A 25,941-nucleotide genomic window follows, 5' to 3' on the forward strand; every position below is an offset into this window, starting at 1 on the left:
CTTTCTATCTTCCTCCATTAGTCCTCCTCAGCATTCATCCTCCGGGGTCTTCCTTTCCTTCTTTCCCTCCCTCGCCCCCTCTCTCCTCCAATATAATTCCTTTCTGCCTTTCCTTCTCTCTTCCTCCATCAGTCTATCCTTTCATCCTTCCTCCTCATGTGACTATCCCTCCCTCTCTCCTTCCTGCCTAGCCCCGGTCCCTCTCTCCCTCCCTCCTTTCCCCTCCTCCCCCCAGCAGGGTCGGGGCGTAAGCGAAGCAGTCGATGAATAATGCAACCACAGATTTGTTGGTTTAAATGAAGCGACTCCATTTGCCGGGGCGGCCGTACGCCCTCCCCGTGTATGGCTCTAACGAAGCTCCCCGCCGGGCCAGGCTGGGGAGGGCAGGGCTGGGGAGGAGAGCAGGAGGGATTGGGCTACAGGAAGGGAAGATGGCAAGGATGGGGTAGAGCGTGGAGGAGGAGGGAAGTGAAGAGAGGGAAGGACTGGTGCGATTGACAGAAGACCCGAGTGTGTGAGGGAATTGAAGGGAAAGGATGTGATATAACTGGAGTTTGAAGGGAAGACGAAAAGAAGGGAAGGAGCGCTTGGGATAGGTAATGAAGGGAAGAGGAGATGATAGTGAAGGAGAGGCAAGAATGGGTAGACGAAGGAGGGATAAAAATACAGAAATAGATAAAGAAACTGTTGACGAAAGTAGGATTGGTGCGGGGATGAGAATGACAATTAAAGGAGTGAGGAAGCGAGGAAAATGCGACAAAATAGGTAGATAGATAATAACTAGGCAAGTAGGAAATTATAAAAAAAATAATCGTGATAGTAATAAATAATAATAACAACAGAGAAGTTTGATGAAAGGAGCAAGGAAGAGAGATAAGATAAGGGAGTAAAGGAGAACGGAAAGAAATGGGATGGGAGGGGGAGGAATAGCGCTATATATAAGCCTCACATGAATTTGACTTGATTTTATTTGTTTCGAAGGAGTTGATGAAGAGTATGTGTCAAATTTCGCAACCTTTCATTCTCAAAGTACTTTCCACTTATTTACTTTTATTTCTTATCTACATTTAAGCCTCAAAAAAAAAAAAAAAAGCTGATGAGAAAGTTCACTCCCTCAACGCCTTTCTGTTTACATATATTATCATTACTGTGGAAAGCCATATTGTTCAGCCTTTCACACAGCGGAACAAAAGCGGAGGCGTCAAAAATAAATGTTTAGAAGAATAATTGTGGAGTCATATGAAAGCTATTCTTTTGTGAGCAGCGGGGAGAGGCGTGAGTGGGTGGAACTATGATCCCCTTTTACTCTTTACATAAATAGGTTTCAACACTGGACTGAATAGGATCCTCGGCTGAATGAGTAAGAGAGTAAAGGTAAAGTATATCGTGGGAGGCATATGTTATAGCTGCGCGTGGCCTCAGTGCTTATCTTCGTCACAGTGTGTAAATAAACGTGTAGGAAAAGTTAGTCGTGGGGTAACTGACATTAACACATACACTGGTGAGGAAACGTATGGTAGAGAAGCCTTGAAGGAACAGCTGTAAGAATAAGTATGAATAAATGTGTTTGGAGGAGTTACAAGAAGGGAAAGATGCTAAAGATGATAAAAGAAGAGATAATAAAACACACAATAGTGACAAAAAGTAAAAAAATAAATAAATAAATAAAACCCGGTACTAATACACAGGAGCAGAGATAAATATAAAAAAGAAAGCAAGAAAAAATGAAAAGAAAACAAAGCAAGAAAAAAAGAAATGAGATAGAGGAGCAGATGTGACAAACACGTAAACTGCTTCATAGTACCAAATAGGAGTAGAAAGAAAAGAAAAAAAAAGAAAATCGAGAAAGAATATGCTCTCTCTCTCTCTCTCTCTCTCTCTCTCTCTCTCTCTCTCCCTAATCCATCGTGAGCGCCCCGCCTCCCCATTTCTTCCCCCCTGCCTCGTCGTTTGAGGGGTCACGATTTAAAATTCAAATGGGAGATTGTGGAGGGCGCCAACAGCCTTGATAATATAGTTTAATTGACCAAGTGTCTCACCACCCTCCCTTACCCCCCTCCCCCCTCCCATGCCCCGACCCCCATTATGTCGTCAGGGTGGAGAGCTGCTGGTGACAAGTGGTGGTGATGATGGTGATGGTGATGAGGGTGGATGACTCAACACCGAGCAATCGCGTCCCATGTTCTGAGTCACATCAAACCTCAACATCCATCCACCCATGCATGCGGTCTGACCCCAATACCGTTTTCCTCTTCTTCTTACGTTCTCGAAACCTCCCAACCTCAACCCTTAACCCAATAACACCTGAATAATTTTCCACAATCACCTAACTACTGGTAAAAAAGAGGGTATAGATGCCAGACATCATTAAATAACAGTCTTGCCACACCACAGAGACGCTCAGTAGAATGTGTTGAAATTGTCACATTCGTCAAATATTCCATACGCTCTTTAGTTTCTGCCTACAACTCATTTATTTCAACAGCAACTAAATCATCACAGTAGGCGATATAGGGTTAATGATCTCCGCTTCCTTCCTCGCATACATAAGCAGCCATTCCCAGAAACATCGATTTATCCAAGTATTCTTTCTTAACTTTCTCGTATCCTACCCGTTGGAGTCAAGCTGAACAGAAACCAAATTGTCTTTTCTATCCCCCTTTCCTAGCAACCTCTTCTACCTTAGGCTCTCCTTCCACAACTCCAACGCGTAGAAAAAAAGAGAAAAAAACAGCTAATCAGTAAACTTTCCTCTCGCTTATCATAATCGAGACAAAAACCTCAACAATATAACCTCAGTAACGTTCCCTCTCTCTCATCTTTTCCTCTTAAACAACAGGAGCCCCAACAGTAACCTCAAGCAACCCCAACTTCAGCAATTTTCCCTCTCTCTTATTAGTCCTTTCCTCTTAAGAACTTCAACATTAAAATCTCAGCAACCATCACTGTCATACCGTTTCCTCCTAGACAGCAAGAACCTCAGCAACAAAACAACCCCAAGCCATCTTCAGAACCGCTCCCCCTCACAATAACAACAATAAAAACAACAACAGCAACCCTTTCTCCTCCCCCTACGCGCCCAGTCACCATGGAGGCAGCACAATCTTGCCTTTCTTCGGTCCGGATCATTCAGTTCGTCAACCAATAATCAATTGCGCCCGCGTACCGCCTCATCTTCGCCTTCCATTGCGGACTCCGACACTCATTATCAGCAACGCGCCGCCACACACTCTCCCGTCTGTCATTTTACCGTCCCTATAGATATATCCGCCCGTCTGGCTTTCCATCTATACATGTTTTTCTTTTTGTGTGTGTATATATTTGTTTGTCTGTGTCTCTGTTTGTGTACATACTCGTAGATATATCCACCCGCCTGGCTTTCCATCTATGTTTTTTTTTTTTTTTTTGTGTGTGTGTGTATATTTGTTTGTCTGTGTGTCTCTGATTGTCTAAATATTCCAGGTGGTTGTTATATGCTCCGTCCTATTCCATGCTTTTTTTTTTCGGTATTTCTTTGATAAGCACTTCTGTGAGCACTTATATTCCACTCTCTCTCTCTCTCTCTCTCTCTCTCTCTCTCTCTCTCTCTCTCTCTCTCTCTCTCTCTCTTTTCCCCCCATCAAAGTCGCGGTATCTGCATGTGCATTTTATTTATGTTTCCCTCAGCAGCGGGTCAAGCAGGCGTTCCCCGCTGGCCACCTGGCGCCCCACACTTCGTAAAAACAGTGACCAACGAGCCTCAAGGTCCCGCCGCCGCCGCCCTCCGAACACACCAGCACGGAAGGAAGGAAACGCCGCCCTCGCATGTCGATCCCGTTGGTCTGATTCTTGATCGATGCCTCGCCCGCAGAGTTGTAATTACTCTCCTAGTGTAAATATTGGGTACTAGGAATCACCGTCACTTATAGTACACGCTGTAAAATGGGTGATAATGCAACGCCCGTCTCGTGTATTAATCCTTTATGTGTATTGTACTGAAGCTGCAATTACTGCAATTTACGTGTTGTCTTATTAAACGTGTTATCAGAATGAATTAATATTTGGTGATTAACATTTTTTCCTACGTGTTTAGCTGATGTATGCTGATCGTTAATGGACTTACTGTGGAAAGAGAGACACCGCTTCCTGCACCACAGCCGCCGCGGGAGTGCTGTGTGGCCCCACAACAGCGTCGGCACAGCAGTTCACCGCCACTCCAGCACCGCATCGCCAAGTTTTCCCCGGCGCCACGCCCTCCCCTCGAAGCCTTCACAAGAAACCGCCACAAACTTTGAGAAGGAAAACACCTCGCCTCGTCCGTGGGGGTTGCTTCCTCGCGGCAACGTCACCTTCTCGAGGAAACTTTCTCAACATTTTCCAGATTTTTCCGGCAAAGGCGACCCGACGACCGCCTCTCGAGTCTCGGCCAGGATTTTTACCTCCTCAACATTTTCCTTCCACTTCTTGTTTGGGTTTCTGGTTCGTCTCTCTATCGACACATCTTGACCGCCCCGGCCACCGCCACCTAATGCACCGGAAATGCTGATCTGTCCAACTGAGTGACCACCAATGCCGCCGCCAAGCCACTCATTTTAATATTGTATGATATAACTCCTCCCCCCTCCTGCCCCACTCCCCGTCTCATCCCTCCCCCTCGCCCTCCTCTCCACTCAGCCGGCGGCGTCCGGAGATAGTGTTACCTTAGCCTTTGTTTAATGAGAGGTGTTCAAAGGGCGCCGCCGTTGGTCCCCTTTCCATCCACGAAACCTCAGTAGCGCCGGAGACCATGCGGGCCTGTAGACCGGCGTTCCACAAGGCTTCCTGCGTCCACCACCGTTTCCAGGTCCCCCGTCCTGAATCATGACTGCCCCAGGTCTAGGCCACCTACACTGTAGTTGGCAACCCCGAGAGAAGTCAGCCTGATGCACCTCGCGCTTGGGATTGACTTATAAACGCGGAAGTGTGAATGGCAATGTATTTTATGGATCGTTAAGTGAGGTGGTGCCTGACGCAGACAACGTGACGAAGTCAGGACGAGGCGGATCGGAAGGCGGCGCGGCGGCAGGGTGGTGACGTGCTGCCCAAGTGTAAACAATATCAGGTTAGGCGAACACAAGTCTCCTGCGTCTAGTTCCTCGTTGTAAGCACATACTTGAACCATTGCCACTTCCACCAGCCGTCAGTCCCTTGACAAGCGAGACGTGGCTGCGGTGCCGCGTGAAAGGCTGAGGTGACAGGAGCACTCGTGATGCCGCGGACAGTGTTGCGTCAGGTCAGGTATGGAACCGGCGGGTACTCGGTGTTCCATGACAAGGCGGCTCCGGGAAGCGTCTCAAAATACGATATATATATATATATATATATATATATATATATATATATATATATATATATATATATATATATATATATATATATATATATATATATATATATATATATATATATATATATATATATATATATAAATGTGTATATACACACACACACACACACACACACACACACACACACACACACACACACACACACACACACACACACACACACACACGTGAATGGGAGCCGATGTTTGGAGGAGCAGCTCGAGGGTGACGCTGAGAGTTGGCATGAGAGCCGAGGGGCGACGGCGGGCACCGGATCCCCTGATCGATACCTGCGGCGTGTCCCCCTAAGCGTCCCGACTCTTGTGTAAGTGCCGCTCCTCACAGCCCTCAACACGCCACCGTCCACCCCCTCCTTTCGCGTCACATCCCTACCTGTCCACCCCCTACCTCCAAGGTCCGTCTCCCTCCCACGCAGCACACTCCACCACACACACCTCACCCACCTCACCCACCTGGCCTACGTCACACTCTTTCATTCCACAGACGTGACACGGCACGTACATCACATTCAGTACACTCAGCACAGCGTCAGCACACCCTGCCTTCCCTCACCACAACATCAACAAAGTCCACGCATCACCGAACGCCTCAGATATCCAAGAACTAGCAAATGGAAGTCATAAACAAGATTCTTTTATTTCTCATGCATCGTTTAGAAATCAATACAACACTCTTCCACACATCCACACGCCTGAACTGTAATCATCCCTTTCTACATTACTCTCCTCCTCACTCCTCCCTCTTACAACCTTCCTCTTCCTCCTGCCTGTCTCAACCCATCCACACATCCTCTTTCTCACTGCTCCCAAGCCCACCAGTCACGACTCTTCTCCCCAACATTATACTTTCCTCCCACACCACAACACAGTCTCCCACACTAATTTCAAACCAGCACTAGAATCATCCTCTCCATCCTATACCTGCCTGCCCACGCCTCAACCCTTCTCCACACTTCTTTCCTTCCACACACAGCACGGCCATCCACTCCCACCTGCCTCTACCACAACCCTCTGCCCTGCCTCGCCTGCCTGCCACACAGCACACCACAACTCTCCTCCCCCTGTCCAGCGCAGCGCCGGTGCCTCAGCATGGGAGCTCGTCACCTCACAGGCTCGCAGACACACACATCCGCCTGTCTTCGTGGACTTATTTAATTACATTTGGTCGAGCCATGTAACCCGAGGAGGAGACCACCATTTCTCGAGCTGTCCGCCACACATCTAAATAATAAAAGGAGAAAACCTCTCCGGCGCCCAGAACAATCAGCAAATATGAACTTGGCTGGCGGCGGTGACCCACGGCGACCCTTCCCCCTTTCCCCCCTGACCCCCTCTACTTCACCACGCCGCTGGGACGCGCCCGCCCCGCCGCAGCACGCCGCCCATGCCGGCAACACACCCACGAACAAGCATGAAATATAAGACACTGTTTCATTACGCCCACGGCCCGGCAGGACGTCCACACCAGCCCACCCACCACTCCCTCGGCAGGGCGGCGCGGGGTGTTCCGTGGGGCGGCCAGACGAGTTTGGGGAGTCGATCGGGTACTGGGGAGGCAACAGCAAAGTGACAAAAATGGTGAGCGTGGAAACCGGCGGTGTCTCCTGGTCCAGGCCAAGGCGGGGCGGTCCTCTTTCACCGCTGCGTTGCGTCATCCAGCTCGACTTTTTATGAAAATAACGAACTAAATAAGCTAATACATGGAATATATAAGAAAACAAGGTATTCAGACTCCGATGAATATAGAGACTCGCCCCACGTAAGTGTCTTCACGTGAGTGTCTCGCCAAGGGAGGCTCGTAATTATTCCCGGGCTCACGCCTCGACACTCGCAGCCTCGCGCCGCTGATCACGTAACTCGCCCAGACCCGGAACACTAGGCGCGACGCAGAGAGAATGCGATGAAAAGGCGCAGAGAAAAAAAATATCTTTAGAACTACTTCCAAAAGGGTCGTCCAGGATGATAAGGCAATGGGAGAGTGACCCTTAGCAGAGCCCTTGAAACTGATGCCCTTAGGATACACACTATGCAGGCGGGAGTCCTACCGAGGGCCCGGCACACTCCACCCTGAAGGCTAAGAACTGGGTGTTTCTACCTACGTCAACTTGGCCACTGAAAGCGTCGCCTGATTTAGGAGTGCTGTGTGCTGAGATCTTAATTTTTTTCTCTACCTTGTTGAGGGCCGAGGCTGAGGGAGGGAGGGAAGGAGGTGGGGCGGGAGGGACAAGAGAAGGGTAGGAAGAAGAGAAGGAGGAGGAGGCTGCGGAGGATGGTAGAAGGGAAGGGCGTCCACTGGAAGGAATGAGCTGAGGTGAATGGGAGATGCCGGGGCCGCCAGCCGTGGTTCACCTCCGCTTTGGTGAACATCTTCCTGTTGTTGTGCTTGGCTGCCCAGATAACGTTAGTCACGTGCATCGCGGCCTCAACGGACCCAACCTAAGCACATAAACGAGAATAGTGAACACATTCCAAAGCCACAACCGACTATGACTTACAACAGACCACCATGAACTGATCCAATCCTATACTCTCTCTCTCTCTCTCTCTCTCTCTCTCTCTCTCTCTCTCTCTCTCTCTCTCTCTCTCTCAACCCTTCCTCCCTCCCTCCTCTATTCCCGCCTTCCAGCTTCCCTTCCTCGTTCCTTCCTTACCTCTATCCCTGCCGTCCTACCGCCCCTCCCTCTCACCCTCCCTTCCTGCCTCCCTCGTCAGTGTAACACAATCCGTGGCCGGGCCGGCAGATTAGCCCGGCCCGTGGCCACTACAGACACACAAGTGGACGCGGCGGTTTTCAAGGTTGACGTAATACTTATGTCAACACAGGTAATGGGTGGTGGGCAAACACGCCGGCTACTGGAGGGCCGGCTGAGGGGCGCCCACGTGGGGGGAGGGTATGGTGTGGGTGGGTGAAGAGAGAGAGAGAGAGAGAGAGAGAGAGAGAGAGAGAGAGAGAGAGAGAGAGAGAGAGAGAGAGAGAGAGAGAGAGAGAGAGTATACTTATTTTTAGTACTGTAAGAGAAAGAGATTATAGAGAAGGAAAAAATAAATGATAAAAGACCAATTAAAATTATTACAGTCTTTCTCTTTTTCTGTTCCTCCTTTCTTTTCCTATCATTATTCTTCCTCCTATTTCTCCTCATCCTATAACCATCATCATCATCATCACCACCACCACCACGAACACCATCACCATTACCACTCCTTCGCTATCTCTACCACCACTGCCACCACCCCCACCACATTCACCACCACCACGTCTCATCAGCACCACCTTTGCCCTCCTCGTCCCCCTCCTTAACGATGCCTCACTGGGGTGGGGGTGGGGGAGGAGGAGAAGGAGGAGGAGGAAGGGTGATGGGGAGGAGGAGGAGGAGCGCCAGACACAACCCAGAGCCCACCTTATTTATCTTCCGTTTTAACTTCGCAAACATGCCGACCCGACGATTAGGGTAACGCCGAGGGTAATCTGATCGGTGGGCAGATGTCCCGGGGTCGACGCCTCTTAATGTGACCGGCGGGCGGCGGCTGGGTGGCTGTTTTGACCGAAAATAATTACATTGGTCCGAGGCCCGTGACGCTACCTTGCCTTCCCTTCCCTAGCGTAAGTGGTCGTGATGCCACCCCATTCCCTTCCCTCGTTCCCCTTTCTTCCCCTGCCCTTGACCCCCTTTCCCTATTTCTTCTTCCATTCTTCTACTTCTTCCCTTCAATCATCCTCTTCTCCTAACTCCCTCCTCTTTTTCCCCTTCATCCTTTTCAGCCATCTCAATCCCTTTCTTCGTTCCCCTTTCTTTCCCTACTCTTGACCCCCTTTCCCTATTTCTTCTTCCATTCTTCTACTTCTATTTCTTCCCTTCAATCACCCTCTTCTCCTAACTCCCTCCTCTTTTCCCCTTCATCCTTTTCAGCCCTTTCAATCCCTTCCTTCGTTCCCCTTTCTTCCTCTGCCCTATTTCATCTTCCATTCTTCTACTTCTACTTCAATTTCTCCCCTTTAATCACCCTCTTCTCTTAACTCCCTCCTCTTTCCCCCTTCATCCTGTTCAGCCCTCTCAATCCCTTCCTTCGTTCCCCTTTCTTTCCTTGCCCTTGACCTCTTTCCCTCTATCTCTCTTCCCTTTTTATTCCACTTATCTCTCATCTATCCCCGACACTCTCTTTTTCTTCCTCTCAGTCATCCTCTTTCCACTCCTCTCTTTTTTCCCTTCATCCTCCTCAACCTCTCACTCCCTTCCCTCGTTCCCCTTTCTTCCTCTGCCCTTAACTCCCTTCCCTCTATCTTTCTTCACCTTTTATTCCACTCATCTTATTGCTCACCCTATTTTCCTTTCATCTCCATCCACTCCTAACACGCCTTCACTTTTTCTCCATCACTCTCCTCTCTTTTCCCCTCCATCCTCCTCTACTCCCTTACTCCCTTTCATCACCTCCCTCATCACCTGCCCCTTCATCCTCTCTTCCCCTTAGATCGTCTTCCGCGAGGTACGCCTGGGAGGGTCATGGTTCTGGTGACTTTCATGGCAATAACATTAGGCGAACTTACGGCCCCGCCACACCAGGGAGCCCAGACCTCTGCCCGCCGCGGCCTGACTTATACCGAGACCTGCATGCACCCCGGCCTGCGCTATGCCCCGTCCTGCACACACACACACACACACACACACACACACACACACACACACACACACACACACACACACACACACACACCTTCCTCGTTATACACCTCTTCTTATCTCTGTAATTACCCAGCGTAGTTTTATCGTCTCTTCCCTTCCTTCCTTCCTTCCTCTTCCTCCCCTCCTCCTCCCCTTCCCCCCTCTCCCCCTTCGGTTACGGTCCTCACTTCGTCTTGGTCTCAGCGGGCGACCGTCACCACCGCCGGCACGTCTCTCGCTCACCTTGGTGGGGAGGGAGAGGAAAGGAGAGGAGAGGAGTGGGAAAGAAAAAGACATGTAGAATATATCCCCCAAGCGCGTTACAAACATCTAAATCTCTCAACTACATTCACTATTTCCTGTGGTCATTTTTATTCTTATTTTTTTTTAAGATGGAAAGTCTCTTCGATCTACGCAAACTTATTTCAGTCTTCAATTCCTCTTTTTCCTCAACCTTCTCTCTTTCCTCTTCCTTGATCTTCATGCCTCCCAGCCCCGGCACCTTCCATCTCTTGCCGAGGACAGAAAGCCATGAGTCGTGGTGACGGAGTGGAGGAGGGCGAGGAAAGGAAATTCGTGGTGGTGATGGTGGTGGTGGTAGTGCGCATTCGAGGAGAAGGATGGATGGAGGTGAGGAATCAGGAAAGGAAGAGGAGGAGGTAAAGGAAATGAGGAAGAGGTTAAGGAGAGGGTGAGAGATGGAGACCTGCCAAACGTGACACGCGATAACCGATGGTGAGGTTTATGCCGCGACCAGACAGCGTGACTCAACCTGCCGAAGTGCGTGAGCGAGTGAGTGGGTGAGTAAAGTAGTGAGAGTGATTGAGTGATGGAGTGAACGAGTGAGTAGTGGGTGAGTAAAGTAGTGAGAGTGATTGAGTGACGGAGTGAATGAGTGTGCGTTACTGAGTGAGTGTGAGTGAGTGAGGGTGAATAAGCGAGCCAGTCAGCTATCTAGAATGAGATTATTAATGAGATAATGACAAAGTGATCTGACCGATGACCTCCCTTTCGGCCACCTCTTTGGATTTTTTTCGGGGGCAGCAAGTAGCGGGCTTTTTTTTATTATTATTTACTTTTTTGTGCCCTAGAGCTGTCTCCTTTGTTGTAAAAAAAATGACCGTGAAGGAGGTGTGATTGGTGTATAAAAAGACATGAATAAGTGAAAACTGATCATACAGAAAAGAGAACGCGAGGCAATGAATCACAAACCTAATAATACAGACAGAGAGAACTTTCATTGCACAACCATAACAAATTAAATGACTGTTGGACAAGAGAGGAAACAAGATCACCACCACCACTTTCACCACTAGCATCACCACAATCACAACCACCAACAGTAAGCACATCACCACCCAAAGCAAGACCAAAACACAGAGCCTTATACACCAGAAAAACTCAATACCTTTTCTTGTGGATGAAGGAGTGGATACAAAATATAAGACTACACGAGCTCATCCATCCTCCCTCTCCTCCTTCACCATCTCCTCTTCTTCACGACTCTTGCCTTTCTTCGATTTCCACTTTTTTCCCACCAGCACCATCTTCACCACCACCATCACCACTAGCACCTGATCGACACCCCGGGACGCGTGGAGGCCCTCATCACCACACCGTCGGATCAGTCCCTCCCAAACAGACGCACCAACCACCATCACACTGCAGATACGATCACCACTTCCTCCTTCCTCCCAGTTTCCACCTCCTCTTCCTCCCATAGTGTAGCGGCCCTCCCCTTCTCCGTAGCCCCTCCCCCCCCCTTCCCTCAGCTCTGCCATTCGAACTTCCGCTTTCTCTCTCTCTCTCTCTCTCTCTCTCTCTCTCTCTCTCTCTCTCTCTCTCTCTCTCTCTCTCTCTCTCTCTCTCTCTCTCTCTCTCTCTCTCTCTCTCTCTCTCTCTCTTTGATGATATATAAAGAAATTAAACTGTAGATGAGGAAGAAACGTGATGACCAAAAATAAAGAGAAGAATTTGCTTTAAAAATGTAAATAAATTGAAAGGGAAAGAAAAAAAGCGTAAAAATTGAGAGAGAGAGAGAGAGAGAGAGAGAGAGAGAGAGAGAGAGAGAGAGAGAGAGAGAGAGAGAGAGAGAGAGAGAGAGAGATTAAGCAGGATGGGCGGACGGATGGACACATACACTCGGATAAACAGACGCACGTACAGAAAAAAAGTGACATGGAAACGAACAGACAGAGGGCCCGATAGGCAGACAGACGGACAGACAGAGACAAAGGGCCATGGGGCGGACGCAGGGAGAGGCCGCGCGGCAGCCCATCGCACCAGGTCGCCTCATGCCGCGCCCTGTCGATGCTCGGCCGCGATAAGGTGAGACGCGGCCAGGTAGCAGGTGCGAACAATAACAGCCCTGCCCACCTGTCCGTCTCCCTGGAAACCCTTGGCCCGCTCCCTACACCCATGGATTCCAGACCTCCTCCTCCTCTTCCTTTCCCTCTTCTTCCACCTCCACCTCCACCACGGCCACTTGTTATCCAGTTCCCGTTTGTGGTCAAAGTGTGAATGTGTGTTTTTTGTGTGTTGCAAGTTTTTGGGGTTTATGGTTCAGCAAAGTGGATGAGTGTGGTATAGATGAGAAGGAGACTGGTGGGGTAATGAGGGTGATTTGTGGAGTGATGGATGGAGGTGAGCGGGTGTTTGGTGGGCGGGGGTGTTCATCATTTGGTGGGTGGTGTTGGTGATAGTGATGGTGATAGTGATGGTCTGATATAGTGAAGAAATCTAGCAACGCATTGCTAACGGATGCAGGTTGGAACACACTTAGCAGTCCACTAATTAAGGGAGCCATTTGCCGGTGTATTAATTTTTTTTTTCAGTATTTAATTCTCCACACATTAATTAACGCCTAAAATCTTATAAGACTCATTCCTGAGAGCTCACGAAAAATCCCAAGAATTCTTTACCTCCTCGTCTATCCCTCCAGCGTCGCCTCCTCGGTTCCTCCCTCCTCCCGGCTCCCACACCAAACAGTTCTGGCCTCTTTTCTTTTCCATTCGAGTATTCTTTTAGTCTCAGTGGTTTAACACACGTAAGAATATATCAAACTTTCCATCACCTCTGCTCAAAGCCTTAGATAAATACTAGAGCTTCCTTGCATGTAACAATCACATGATCCAATGATTTTAGAATTTAACTTTTTTTTCTTCACTAAGCCTTTCCAGTGGGTCAAGATTTCAGCGGACACGCCTTGAGTCATCCACCGTCATCCACAAGACACTCACAGCACACGCAACTCCGTTCATCCACCCGTTTTACAAATAGTTAATATACACCAAGTTTAATAAAAAATATATACACTAATTACTTAACAGCCTGCCCATTACAAGAGACACATCAGTCTTACACATACTTATCGATAACCAAATCACTAAAATACCCCCAAAAAACAATTAATCAGCATCCCGCATTCACAAGAGATGAACTTTGACCGTATAAGATGCAGTTCACGACATCACGCTGAGGCTGGTGAGGCAAATTATTAAAGAAGATGCATTACGTTTCTTGGTATCTTTTTAAATGAGGTGCAGAAGCAATAACCTTACCCCAGCGCCGTGCCCTTCAAGTGACACACGAACAGGGCAGACTTGTCGCTTTTTAAACCAACCTGACCTGAGACGATTTTTACTCTTATATTTTTACTATTGAGAGTGCACGTGCATTGGGAGGGAGGGAGAGGGGAAGGAAGGAGGAAGGGAGGGTCTGCACTCCTCCAGCCCCTCGACCAGAGTAAGACTATTTTCCGTGCTCTGCCGGCGAGGCGGTTTGAACTAAAGGCACGCTGGAGGGCCCTTCTTCCTTTAGATAAATATGTCCATCCTCCCATGTTCTTTTCTCGCTAAATACTTGCAGAGTCCTTTGTGTCCTGTGGCCAAATACTCCTCAATACTTCTCCATTACTGAAGCTGCTCCCTCAAATATCCCTCCACCCACCCCGCGCACAGCAAATACTCGCATGGAGACCCGCTTCGATTTTTTTTTCCTGCGAATGTGGGCGGGGAGAGAGAGAGAGAGACTGTGAGAGAGAGGAGAGGGAGTTTAGGTGAGGAGAAAGAGCGAGTGTGTGGATGTGGAAGGTGAATGTGGTTGTGGAGCAGCGGGTGTTGGTGTTGTGGGGATGTGGATGAGGTGGAAACAGACGTGGGCGTTGGTGGATGCGGAGATGAAAGATGTGGAGGCTGGTATGATGCTCCTAAGTTATTTATAGTTCCCTTATTACCGGCAGGATTTGCAACTGAAGGTCACCTACACCACCATCTCCAAATTACACCACCATACTCAAAAACTCAACTATACTATCACCATCACCATCATCATTACTATCATCGACACCATACTATATCATCATATTATCATCATCATTATTACTGAAACCATACCATCACCATATTTTCGCTCTCTAGACAACAAACAACTACAATCACCATCATCATCAGCTCATCGTCACCATCCTCACCATACTGTCATCATCTAATCCACGACCCTGTATATCATCACCATCATCACCATCTTCATCACTGTCATTATATCAGTCCCTGCAAGCCATTTTTATCATTTTTTTGCCATTTTCCCACCATTACCGCCCTTCTTCAACAACCTCCATCATCACTCTCTCCAACACCATCACCTCCACTGCAACCACAAGCACCGCCATCATCATCATCCTAACAAGCACACAAACACACAAACAAACAAACACTTTCACTACTGCTGACAATGAACAATAATATCAATCCAGCCACACCCAGACCTCCTCTATACCTTCATGTATGTGTGTGTGTGTGTGTGTGTGTGTGTGTGCTCATAGTATAGACAAAATATGCAATAGTTAATAAAAAAAAGGTAGAAAACATAAATACACGCAAAAATAAACGAAGGAATGCAGCTAACGGAAGAAAGAGAAGAGAAGAGGAAGGAAGAGAGAAGTGATGGAGGGAGTGAGGGATGGAGGGAAGGAGGGAGGGAAGAAAACAAGTAGCCAAATGAGGGGCGGGAGGGAGGACACGTCGGTAGTAAGTGGCCGGCGCATGTATGGACAGAAGGAGGTAAAAGATGTGTCGAGGTCAGGGGGGAGGAGGAGGCGAAGGAGGAGGCGGAGGAGGAGGAGGAGGAGGAGGAGAGAAAGACACCTGATATCCCCATGACAATATTGACGCTGCTCACACACCCACACACACCAACACTTACGCTCGCCGCCCACTCCCCATCGCCCGGGCCGCCCATCCGTCCCTTCCCTCACTCAGTCATCCGGCCAGGCATCCATCACCCGCCCGCCCATCGCTCGCCGCGGCCCCTCATCACCCGCCTAATCGCTCCCCCGCCCAGCTGTAATCTCTGCCCAATCCCCGACTAAGATGACGCTTAAATAAGGCTTAGGAGAACGGTGCAGGTGGGCTGGGCGGCCTCATCGATTTATTATTTTCTTGGGGAAGGGTAAAAATAGCGGTGTGTGTCCTGTATTATTTTTTTGTTCGCTTTTTTGTTTTGTTTTTCTATTTGTGTGTCTAATTGCCGGTTCTCTCTCTCTCTCTCTCTCTCTCTCTCTCTCTCTCTCTCTCTCTCTCTCTCTCTCTCTCTCTCTGATTGTCTCTCTCTTTCTCTCCTATGACATGAGAGATAAAGAAGACGGTCTCCTCCAACCTTTTTTTTCAGACCCCCCAAAGTAAGCCCAGATTAACCCACTCTCTGATATCTATTCCCCCCATAACTCCCTCCCCTCCTCCAAGCCCTTAATGATTACACACGAACTCCAACACAATCCCTCATACAAGAAAACAAAAGTGATACACGTCTCCGATATATATTTTCCTTTCCTCGCATCGTGGCGGGAGGAAGCACCGCGTTGTTTTGATGAAGCCGCCGCACTTTGAACGCCCCGTCAGTCCCCGGCAGCTCTGTGTACCGACTTAACTCCTATTCCAGCTTATCGTTAGTCCATGATTGATCGGGAACACATCCGCGATATCGAGGAGCCCCGTAACGCAGCGACTGTCCCAGCAAGTATCGATTAACGGCCGTGTGTTACCATCAAAGGGAGGGAAAATTACCCCTCTGGCCGTAATTACCAGTACGGCTGAGAGACACTGGATTAAGGAGAGTGGAGGCAGGTGGTGGTGGAGGAAGAGGCAGATGGTGTGGTGGGAGGGAGGGAAGGAGCTGCTGGGGGAGGGGGGCAAGGAGGGGGGGAGGCAGGTGTCGTGGCCGTGATAGACGAGCCGGTCAGCAAAGAGCTCGTATTTGCCTAAGAATTACCCAGGGCGCCTCGAGGCCAGCGGGCCACGCCGAGGTGAGAGAGGCACGCTGCGGCGGGGAGTGGTGCTGGGGGGAGGAGGGAGAGTTAAAAGGGTGGAGGAATGAGGGAAAAAGGTGAGAGGATGAAGAGGGGAATAAAAAGGTTAAAAATGTTGGGAATAGGAATGCAAAAGGTGAGTGAAGATGAGAGAGGGTGCTTAAAGGTTAGAAAAGGGCGAGGGACGTTTATCCCCGTGGAAAGTTTTGCCTCGCGAGGTGTTTGCCTCCACGAGTGTCAACATTCCGGGCTACGCGAGCAGGAGGTTCTGGGATGGAAGGCGGGGGAGGAGAAGGGGGGGGCCATGATGGACGCCTAGGAGGGGGGCGGGGAGAGACAGGTGAGGAATGGGTGGAGATGGAAGGAAACAAGGAGGTAATGAGGAGAATGTGACAGACAGACGAAGATAGGAAGAAACGCAAACCAAAAATGAAAGTGAGAGAGTTACGTGGGGTGTTCATTCCTCCACCCCCGCCCAGGCTGACACCCACATCAACATGCCCATGGCGACGCCCGCACCCACGCCCACGCCCACCAGTCACTCACAGGTCATAGGGTGAGCCGGCTGGTATTAATTCTGCGATAGGGCGAGGCGGGTAAGAGCAGCGGGAGTCACACCAAAGACAAAGAGGAATAGCTCCCCGCTGGGCCCCCGACACCACCTACCCTCCCCGCCCTCCCCACACCCCCACGTCGGCACTCCCACAGCTCCCACAGCCCCACGCCCCTTCTCCCCAAGCACCCAGCCTCGACCACAGCCCCGCGCACCCCCAGCCGAGCCTTTCTCCCTTCACATGACGATTCGTCTTTCTTGCTTTGAACCTTCAAAGGCGGACAACTTCCCTCACGCCTAATTAAGTTTCCTGTGCTTGCTTTACCTCACTGGCAAAGGGTGAAGCTGGAGGGAAGCTGGAAGGAGACAAGAGGGAGCTTTCGGGGCTGCGGAAGAGAAGGGGTGCAGGGAGGAGGGAGGTGAAGGGGGTGCTGGTGCTGAGGGCAATAATTGGTTTTGGGGAGCGCGGCCAGAGACAAGATCTAGTGGCTTTACAAAGGCGCCTCGCCTTGCCTTTCTGTATGGTTTGGGGGTTCTGTGGACACACGGAGTCTAAATAGTTACGATGGTCATATCTTTTCTGCGTACTGCCTTTTTACGCCGCGGTCTGTCACTCGCTGCAACATCGCGGTGGAGAGCTGCATTTCCTGAAGGTGTTGTACATGTCAGTCCTTAGGGCCGGCGTGGGGCATCACCGCTGTTACTGGCCAGCAGACGTCAGGCACAACCAGGCCCCGGCGGGCGTCCCGCGGAGGGGCGGACCGATGCTGGCCGCTTCGCTCCGGGAGGCCGCGGCACCGACACCCAAGACAAAGTCGCCGCCCCGTTTGTTGGTTTTTACTAACGAAAACTAACGAGCAGACAAAAGCATGGAAGTCCATTTCCTTTCAGACACGCGGTGGCCGACACTTGGGAGCATGAAGGGCTCGTGTCTTACCGCGGCCAGACAGAGTCTGTGTCCATCTTGATAACACTTTCTCAATTAAGGTGGAGGAGGCCCACCTGCGCCTGTACTTCACAGGGCCCTGGGCAGCGCCCGCTTGGTGTGGCGGGTCTGGCGGCGAGGACGCAGGAGCGGAACACACTGGCATGACACTTGCAAGTCACAGCAACACTCAGGGAAGTGCACGTCGGTGATTAGCGGACGTAGTGTTGAGGTGGAGGCGGCGCTGCGGGGGGCAGGGCTGGCTGGGCCCCCCGCCAAGGTACTGACGGCCCTGGCGACGCTATACTCCCTAACCCCCTCTCGCCTCTTGCCCACACCCGGCGCCCCTCCGTCTCTGTGCCCCAGCCCCGGTGCACTGCCCTCGCCGGTCTTCCCTCCCTCGCCTTGGTACTGTTAAAGGTGACGTGGAAATCACTGAGTAAAATTAACGTCCATCCTGCTGCCTCCTCCCCGCGCCTCCACTCGCCGGCGGGACAACCTACAAGAAAATAAACTGACACGGGACCCCAACGCTGGGCACACAGAGGGAGACAAGAATTTCTCGTTTTTTTACGTCCCCCTTCCTGACCCGCTCACCCCGCCAATGGCTCGGTCTCTGTCTGTGTTCGTCCCCACAGCATGAGGCGAGCAGCAGATCCTCCCCCAATTTTTCTCAAGGCTCGGAGACCAGCGCCACAGAGCCGTGAGGAGACGGTCACCAGAGAAGCAACATCCACCGTGTCAAAACGCTGCATCGTCCAACATTTTGTGGGAGTGCATTTGCGTGTACACGAGGCGGCGCCCCACGTGTGCCGGGCGTCTTGGCGGCGAGGGAGTGCGTGGAGTGCGTGGAGTGCGTTAGGGCGTCGGCGGAGTGTCTTGCGGGGCCGGTAAATAGATAAGTGTGAGGGGATGCCATTATCTGAACCCTCAAGTGTGAACTCGTAAACACACTCGCCTGTCACAAATTACCTCAGCCGTAATAAACTGCCGGAAGCGAGGAGACAACAAGGTCGAGGCCGGGCAGTTCGCTAATGAGGTCTTCAGCGCGTCGCGAGCCCGGCTAGGCGGAGAGGAAGAGGAGGAGGAAGAGGAGGAGAGAAGAGGAGGGCAATATAATGTTGTCATGGAAGCACAGGGCAGCCGGTGATGAACTCTGGCGGCATTTCAAGACAGCTTCCTCGAGAACAATAATGCTGAATACAAAATAAAATAAGACACATGAATAGTGAGGATACCCGGACGTGCATAGATAGAACGAGGGACATAAACGGATAGAGAGAAAGATAATTAAAGCGATAGAGAAAGAGAGAGAGAGAGCACAAGAACAAGATGAACCACTCCTTACAGGTAAATGATGGCAAAATTAAAACGCGTAAAAAGCAAGCTGACAGGACACCCGCCCGCCTGTCTCCCGGGGACGTGGAGGACACCAGGCGCTGTGAGGGCACGCGGAGGGACACGGGCTGAGGGGACGGGACACGGTTATCCCATCCTGACAGGTTTAATCAGCAAGCAATCTTCAGTCTGACGGTACGATTAATTTGACAATCAGTTGATCCTACGATTAATCATGAAGAGGGAGAGACGGGAGGGAGGAGAGAGGCGAGGACCGGAGGAGGAGGAGAGAAGGATCTGCCAAGGCTGGGAGGATCATCAGAGGAGGAATTGAGGTGTGGAGCCCAAACGTGTGGCGTGGAGGGTAATGAGAAGTAAGCAGGGATGGAGGACGACGGAAATGAGGTGGAGGAAGAGGAAAAGTAAAAAAAAAATGTGAAAATATGAAAATAATACTTGATTTGGAAAAAAAGATGAAGGTATTGTATAGGGAAAAACAGAACATACACACACACACACACACACACACACACACACACACACACACACACACACACACACACACACACACACACACACACACACACACACACACACACACACACACACACAAGGCAAAGAAGGGTCCACGCTTTTTACTAAACCTAATATCGCATAAAAAAAATAACTTCGGTAAACTCCAGCGTAAACAAACAAGCCCAGGGAGTAAGTGGCGGGCGCACGGAGGGAGTCCCCCCGCCCCCCGCCCCCCACGTGTGTAGCGGGGCGCCCATAACCCACAGGTAATGAGCAACTCCCCAGGGCGACGGCGCGGCGCTTCAGGAGGTTTGCGCCCTCTGAGAGTCTCGTAAATTTTCAATGAAGCTCGGAAGATTACAAGAGCTGACAGCCCATCCGTCCGTCGTAATGCAGGAGGCCAGCAGGCGACCCGCTGCTCCGCGCTCCCTCATTTGCATAGTAATGTACAGGTCGGGGGGTGGGTGGGGGGCCCGAGGGTTGGAGGAAGGGAGATAGCGGCATAAGGAGGACCGAAGGAAGATAGGACAGTATAGAAAGATCGATGATAGATACATAGATGCGTAAATAGATACCGAGGTACTCTGATGGTTAACTATAAGGACCCTGCCTCTCCCCTTTCATCTTGCTTGGGGAAAGGGGGAGGGGGGGAGCACTATGCTTAACCTTCGTCCCTCACCGACAGTGGGGCGACGCGGGGCGGGGCGGGGCGGCGAGGACTCCGCGCAAGAGACCGTGGGCTACGGAAACCAGGTGGGCGCAGTGACTGAGTCCTGCGTGCATGGACGTGAAGGGCGGGAGATGAGAGTCACACCCCCGGCGGGGACTTCGTCAGCAGCCCTCATCTCCACCTTCCCTGGACCGGAGTGATGGATTAATTTTCATCCCCCGAGGGCAGAGCGGCGTCTCGGGGTCCAGGTTGACTGAACTTCAAGGTTCCTCCCAGCCGCCGAGACCCCCCCCCCCCCCCTTCCCAGGTGATTCTTCCCGACCCACATGCATTTTCTGTTCTGCCTCGGCGGTGCTGGAGGGAGACTGAGGCAGCGGCGCCGCCCTCCTCACGCCTCGCGGGACCCGGCGGAGGGGGACGCGTGTATGGCCGAGCCTTCCCGAGGATTGAAAAAGAGAGGAGCATACGTTGCGCATTTCCTAATTTGCGCGCGCTTGTGTGCTGGGCGGCGGGCGGGGAGGTGTGCCGGCCAGGTGGGGGCCAGCCAATCAGCGGCGCGCGTCACCTGGCCCCACCTCGCCAATTAGTCATGCATCCATACCACGTTGCCACATTTAGGGTGTTATTTAATCCTCCAGACAAACTTTCATATTGCTTGTTTAATATATCAGACGTGTTTGGACGCCCGGGGAGCCCACAGCGGAGGTGGCGGTGGTGGAGGTAAGGGAGGAGCTGCGATGCGTTGAAGGTGGTGGTGGTGAGGGAGGAAGTGCGTGGTGTTGAAGGTGGTGGTGGTGAGGGAGGAGGTGCGTGGTGTTGAAGGTGGTGGTGGTGAGGGAGGAGGTGCGTGGTGTTGAAGGTGGTGGTGGTGAGGGAGGAGGTGCGTGGTGTTGAAGGTGGTGGTGGTGGTGGAGGTGAAGGAGTACAGGAGTGCCTGCTTTAGGTAAGGCAAATTCTCACCTCTCATCGCCCAGCTTCAGGTGTGACTCACCCTTCCCACATCGCCGCACACCGCGAGCACCACCGCCCACGCACGCCCACATAATCCCACCTCCACCCACACCATCCCCAGAACCTAAAACCTCGGCCACAAAAGTCTAGAGTGCCCTTCTTGCTTGGGTGCCTAAAACCCACTTTTATATGGCAAGGCAGCTCACGCCCACGTCCACACCACCAGACCAAGCCAGCCCGCCCCGCCCCTAATGCACATCACTTGAGGACCCGAAGACAGTAACATCCTAGCGATGAAATGTGACAGGTGTGTTTACTGCACCACCCAAACTATCAGTGGGAAAGGAGGAGGAGGAGGAGGAGGAGGCAGCACTACGGGAGGGGCATGAAGGAAGGAGGGGGAGACAGCGGGAAAGGAAGAGGATGAGGGGAGGGCAAGGGGGCAAGGGAGGGAAGGAAGCGGAGGAGCCCACTCGTCACACATCGCACCGGGAACCACAAGACGCGGAGGAGTCTCGTAAAATTGAATAATGAATAAAAATTATACACTAGAAGCAAGTGCTGGCGGTGAGTTATGACCGTGTGTGTGTGTGTGTGTGTGTGTGTGTGTGTGTGTGTGTGTGTGTGTGTGTGTGTGTGTGTGTGTGTGTGTGTGTGTGTGTGTGTGTGTGTGTGTGTACCCAGGTCGTTCTTCCCTCGGGCCTGACCAGCAGCGTGACATGATTACCCAGGAGACGCGCGTGGTGTGTCTGGGGGAGGAAGAGGAGAAGGAGGAGGAGGAGGAGGGAAACAGGGTGGGGATGGACAGGAAGGTGGTAAACAGAAAAGAGGAGAAATAGAAGGAGGAAGACGGGAAGGAGGAGGAGGAGGAGGAGGAGGAGGAGAGACAGAAGAAGGAGGAAGACGGGAAGGAGGAGGAGAAAACAGGTGGAGGAAAGAGACAGGATGGGGACAGAGAGATGGAAGGAGACAGGAAGGAGGAGGGAGGAGGAGGAGGAGGAGGAGGAGAAGGAAGACTTGAGGGGTGTTGGGAAGGGAGGAAGAACTAATAAATCATCGCGAACATAAACAGAAGCGAGTAAAGACATAAAACAACAGCTACCTACAGAAGAGCAATGATGACGCGTGATGTATTTATTCCGCAGAACACCACCATTAATACGTCATTAGGCGATGTACAACTATGAATAATGTACGAGTGAGAAATGAACAGCATACACTTACACGGGTAATTTGCTTTCAAGTGTTCGCTTACACCACGAGGGGCGTGTGGCTGTGTCTTCTCGGGTTAGGGCGAGTGTGCAGGTGCCGTGACCGAGGCTTCCGTGAGGGCGAAACGTCTGCAAGTGTGTATTTACGTAACGCGTCTGTGTGTGTGTGTGTGTGTGTGTGTGTGTGTGTGTGTGTGTGTGTGTGTGTGTGTGTCTGTGTGTGTGTGCGTGTGTATTTGCGTGCGCCACGAGTTAGAAATGACGTCACATAAGGAACGAAAGAAGTTATCAGTTGCTGATAAGACTACCAGTAATGATTCCTTCTCTCTCTCTCTCTCTCTCTCTCTCTCTCTTCACACACACACACACACACACACACACACACACACACACACACACACACGTAATTAAGCCGTCCCTTAGGCACCCCCCGAGGGAAGGGACACACGAAGGCCGCGTGGCACCTCCCGCCCCGAGTGACTGACGGACGGCACCTTGGCGGGACAGGTGGCGCCAAGCACTGTAATCAGGCGCCCGAGTCCCCGCCACACCTGACCTATTACAGGGCCGGCGACACGCGGGCCAACGAGGTGATGATAAATGACCACTCGCGCTCCCCGCCCTGTCATGAAGGCGGGGAGACAAGCGGGGGAAGGGGGGGCGAAGGGGGGACCAAGCATGTGAGACTGGGGGCAGGAGGGCGGTGGGGGACGGAAATCTAGGTGGTGTGTATCGTGGTAGTCGTGGAGTGGTGAACTTGGTGAGGTGGTGAGGATTTGGGGGTGCGTCCCTCCTTCAGGTTTGTGACAAGGAGGTGTTAAAGGCTTGGGGAACGCAAACTAACGTGTCGAAGCGACGGGGTGAATGGGGGGAGGGGGCGTCTCGTGCATGGCCTCTCTAAGGTATCGTGCCTCATGAAACACCTGAGGACTCTAATGAGAGGCCAGGTAGCCCGCCATCGCTTTTCTGCACGCCTTCCTCGCCTTCTTTCACTTTTCTTTTCTTTTTCCTGTAGCTCAACTTTAATATTTGTCACTCTTAGCCGCCCATGCACGTCCTCTCTTTCCATGCAGCTCTTCGTACCCAATCAGGTGTTATCGTATACAATCGGATGGTAACTAACACAGCGGAGCCCACGTGAGCACAATGATGATGGCCTCGCCGGGCGCTAGAGGAGGTGATCACATTCCAGCGGCCAGTCGCCAACACCTTCGCCCCGGGAATACTCAAGCAAGTGTGTGGCGGTGAAGGTCGTGGCGCGGCGGCGGGGACATCTCCGCGTCATCCGAGTCAGCGGAGTAAATGAGTCGAGGCCGAGAGAGTGATGGACAGAGGTGATGATCGGGGGGCGCGTGAACCCGATAAAAAGTTCCCTGAGAAAACACAATCGAATGGAGTTTTTTACCACTATAATCACACACTCATGCACACAATAAACATAAACACACACACACACACACACACACACACACACACACACACACACAGTAGCAGCAGCCATCAGGTGTTGCCTCTGATAACGAGAATTTCGCACCTGCTCGACACACAAGCTATACAACTGCTCTGATTCACCTGCTGCCATCACCAACAACAACACACCTGTCAGCCTTTAAAGGTGGCCTGTGCTGACTACTGTGTGTGTGTGTGTGTGTGTGTGTGTGTGTGTGTGTGTGTGTGTGTGTTCAGACGTCAAGGTAAACTGTGTATTCGGAACAAACGCTGAAACAATGTGACACAGGCGACACGTGATGAGAAGTGCAATGAAAGGCGGGAAGATAAATATGTGGCGGCGGGGAGAGCGGGGTGGGGGGGGGTGGGGGGGCGTCCTGGTGTTTTGACTGCGTCTGGAACACGGGGAGGGGAAGAAGGGGGTGCCTGAAGGTGTGTGACTAGAGTTGGTGTTAATAAAATTAGTAAGAGCAGTGGTAGGAGGAGGAAGAAAAGAGACGGAGTAGCCAGAATGTAGGGAATACCTGAAGGGCGCAATTGGGAGGGACACAGAAAACAGAAGGGATGACAAGGGCGTGAGCGGCGAGTGAGGGTGAGGGGAGAGGGACAAAGCATCCAGGGGAGGGGAAAGAAGAACCGGTCGTGGAAGAGGGCAAGGAGGGGTCAGGGAGAGAAGGGGGGGAGGAGGAGGAGGAGGAGGAAGAGGAGGAGGAGGAGGAGGAGGAGGAGGAGAAGGAGGAGGAACCCGTGAGCACCACAACAAACAGTTCGTCTCGTGCTGCCCCGCTGGAAATGACTGTCCCGCCCTCCTCAGCCTCACCCGCGGGACCTCTTGGACGCTTGAGGAGGACGGGGGGCATCCTGGGGGCCTCTAAGACATTCCCCGGCCAAGAAGGGAAGGGTTCGAATATGGAGGGGGGAATAGGAGGTCGGGAAGGAAGACGCCGGGAGGGAAGGTATGGGCGGGAAGGGCCGATGGGCAGCCCTTCACGCCATACATGGAGGCGGAGGTAAAGACAATGACAAACGGGGAGAATTTCCTCCGCCAGAAAAAAATTACGTCACTTACTCTTGTTAAAGTCCATAAAACTTCCGTGTTAACTCATGTCCCCTGTAGAGGCCCCTGGGAGCCCCGCTGCGAGGGTGAGGCGTGGGCCCAGGGGTGGAGGGGGGGGGGGAAGAAAGAGAGAGAGAGAGAGAGAGAGAGAGAGAGAGAGAGAGAGAGAGAGAGAGAGAGAGAGAGAGAGAGAGAGAGAGAGAGAGAGAGAGAGAGAGAGAGAGAGAGAGAGAGAGAGAGAGTATATATATATGCATGGCATGGTACAGAACACGTTACAAGTCCCGTCAGTCGCAGGACAACGACAAACACGTGTCTCGCGGTGCTCAGGTGAGGAAGAGCCCGGCAATGACCCCACGCACGCACTTACCTGCAGACACTGGAATTTTGTGGCACACACACACACACACACACACACACACACACACACACACACACACACAGCGGGTCACACCAGCCTTCCACTAGTGTCACAGAACAACAGAGCGGCTCAGGTACTCCCAGTCGTCATCCTTCAGGCCATCAACCTTTCAGGGGAAACTCCACTCAAAGGCCGTGTCCCTGGATGACTCTTAGGAGGTGCCCTTAGCCAAGACAAATGTGAGAGGGGACTTACTTTAGCCTCCGCTCCGCCCTGTAGGAAGAAACAAAAAATATGTATCAATCACAAGAAGTCAAGTCGGGCAGCGTAATGTCGCGGGGCTGACGTGGGCAGGGATCCCAAGACAGGGCCAGCTGATGCGTCATGGGGACCGGGGGGGATGATGGGGGGGGGGGGGTAGTATAACTTCTTCCCTTACAGTGCCGGCCGCTGATGGCTGACACTAAGGGAATGACTCGCAACACAAGGGGGGAGGGGGGATTCTGGAAACACAAGAAATATTTTATATGGTCAGTTTCTGCTGGGTCGCGCGAGGGTAGCTGGTTACTTCGACCGGTCAGAC

At 51.6% G+C, this 25,941-nt stretch overlaps 1 protein-coding gene across 4 annotated transcripts in view; it reads right to left on the reverse strand.

Moving 5' to 3' along the window:
* Positions 1-25,941, reverse strand: part of LOC126997406 (optomotor-blind protein-like) — a 403,474-nt gene that overhangs the window by 61,349 nt on the left and 316,184 nt on the right. For all 4 annotated transcript variants that reach the window (XM_050858475.1, XM_050858474.1, XM_050858472.1 and 1 more), the window contains one exon: positions 25,614-25,631. In XM_050858475.1, the coding sequence (XP_050714432.1) occupies positions 25,614-25,631 (18 nt within the window). The remainder of the gene's footprint in view (positions 1-25,613; positions 25,632-25,941) is intronic.

This window comes from Eriocheir sinensis, chromosome 12, assembly GCF_024679095.1.
Source record: "Eriocheir sinensis breed Jianghai 21 chromosome 12, ASM2467909v1, whole genome shotgun sequence".
Classification (NCBI taxonomy): Eukaryota; Metazoa; Arthropoda; class Malacostraca; order Decapoda; family Varunidae; genus Eriocheir; species Eriocheir sinensis.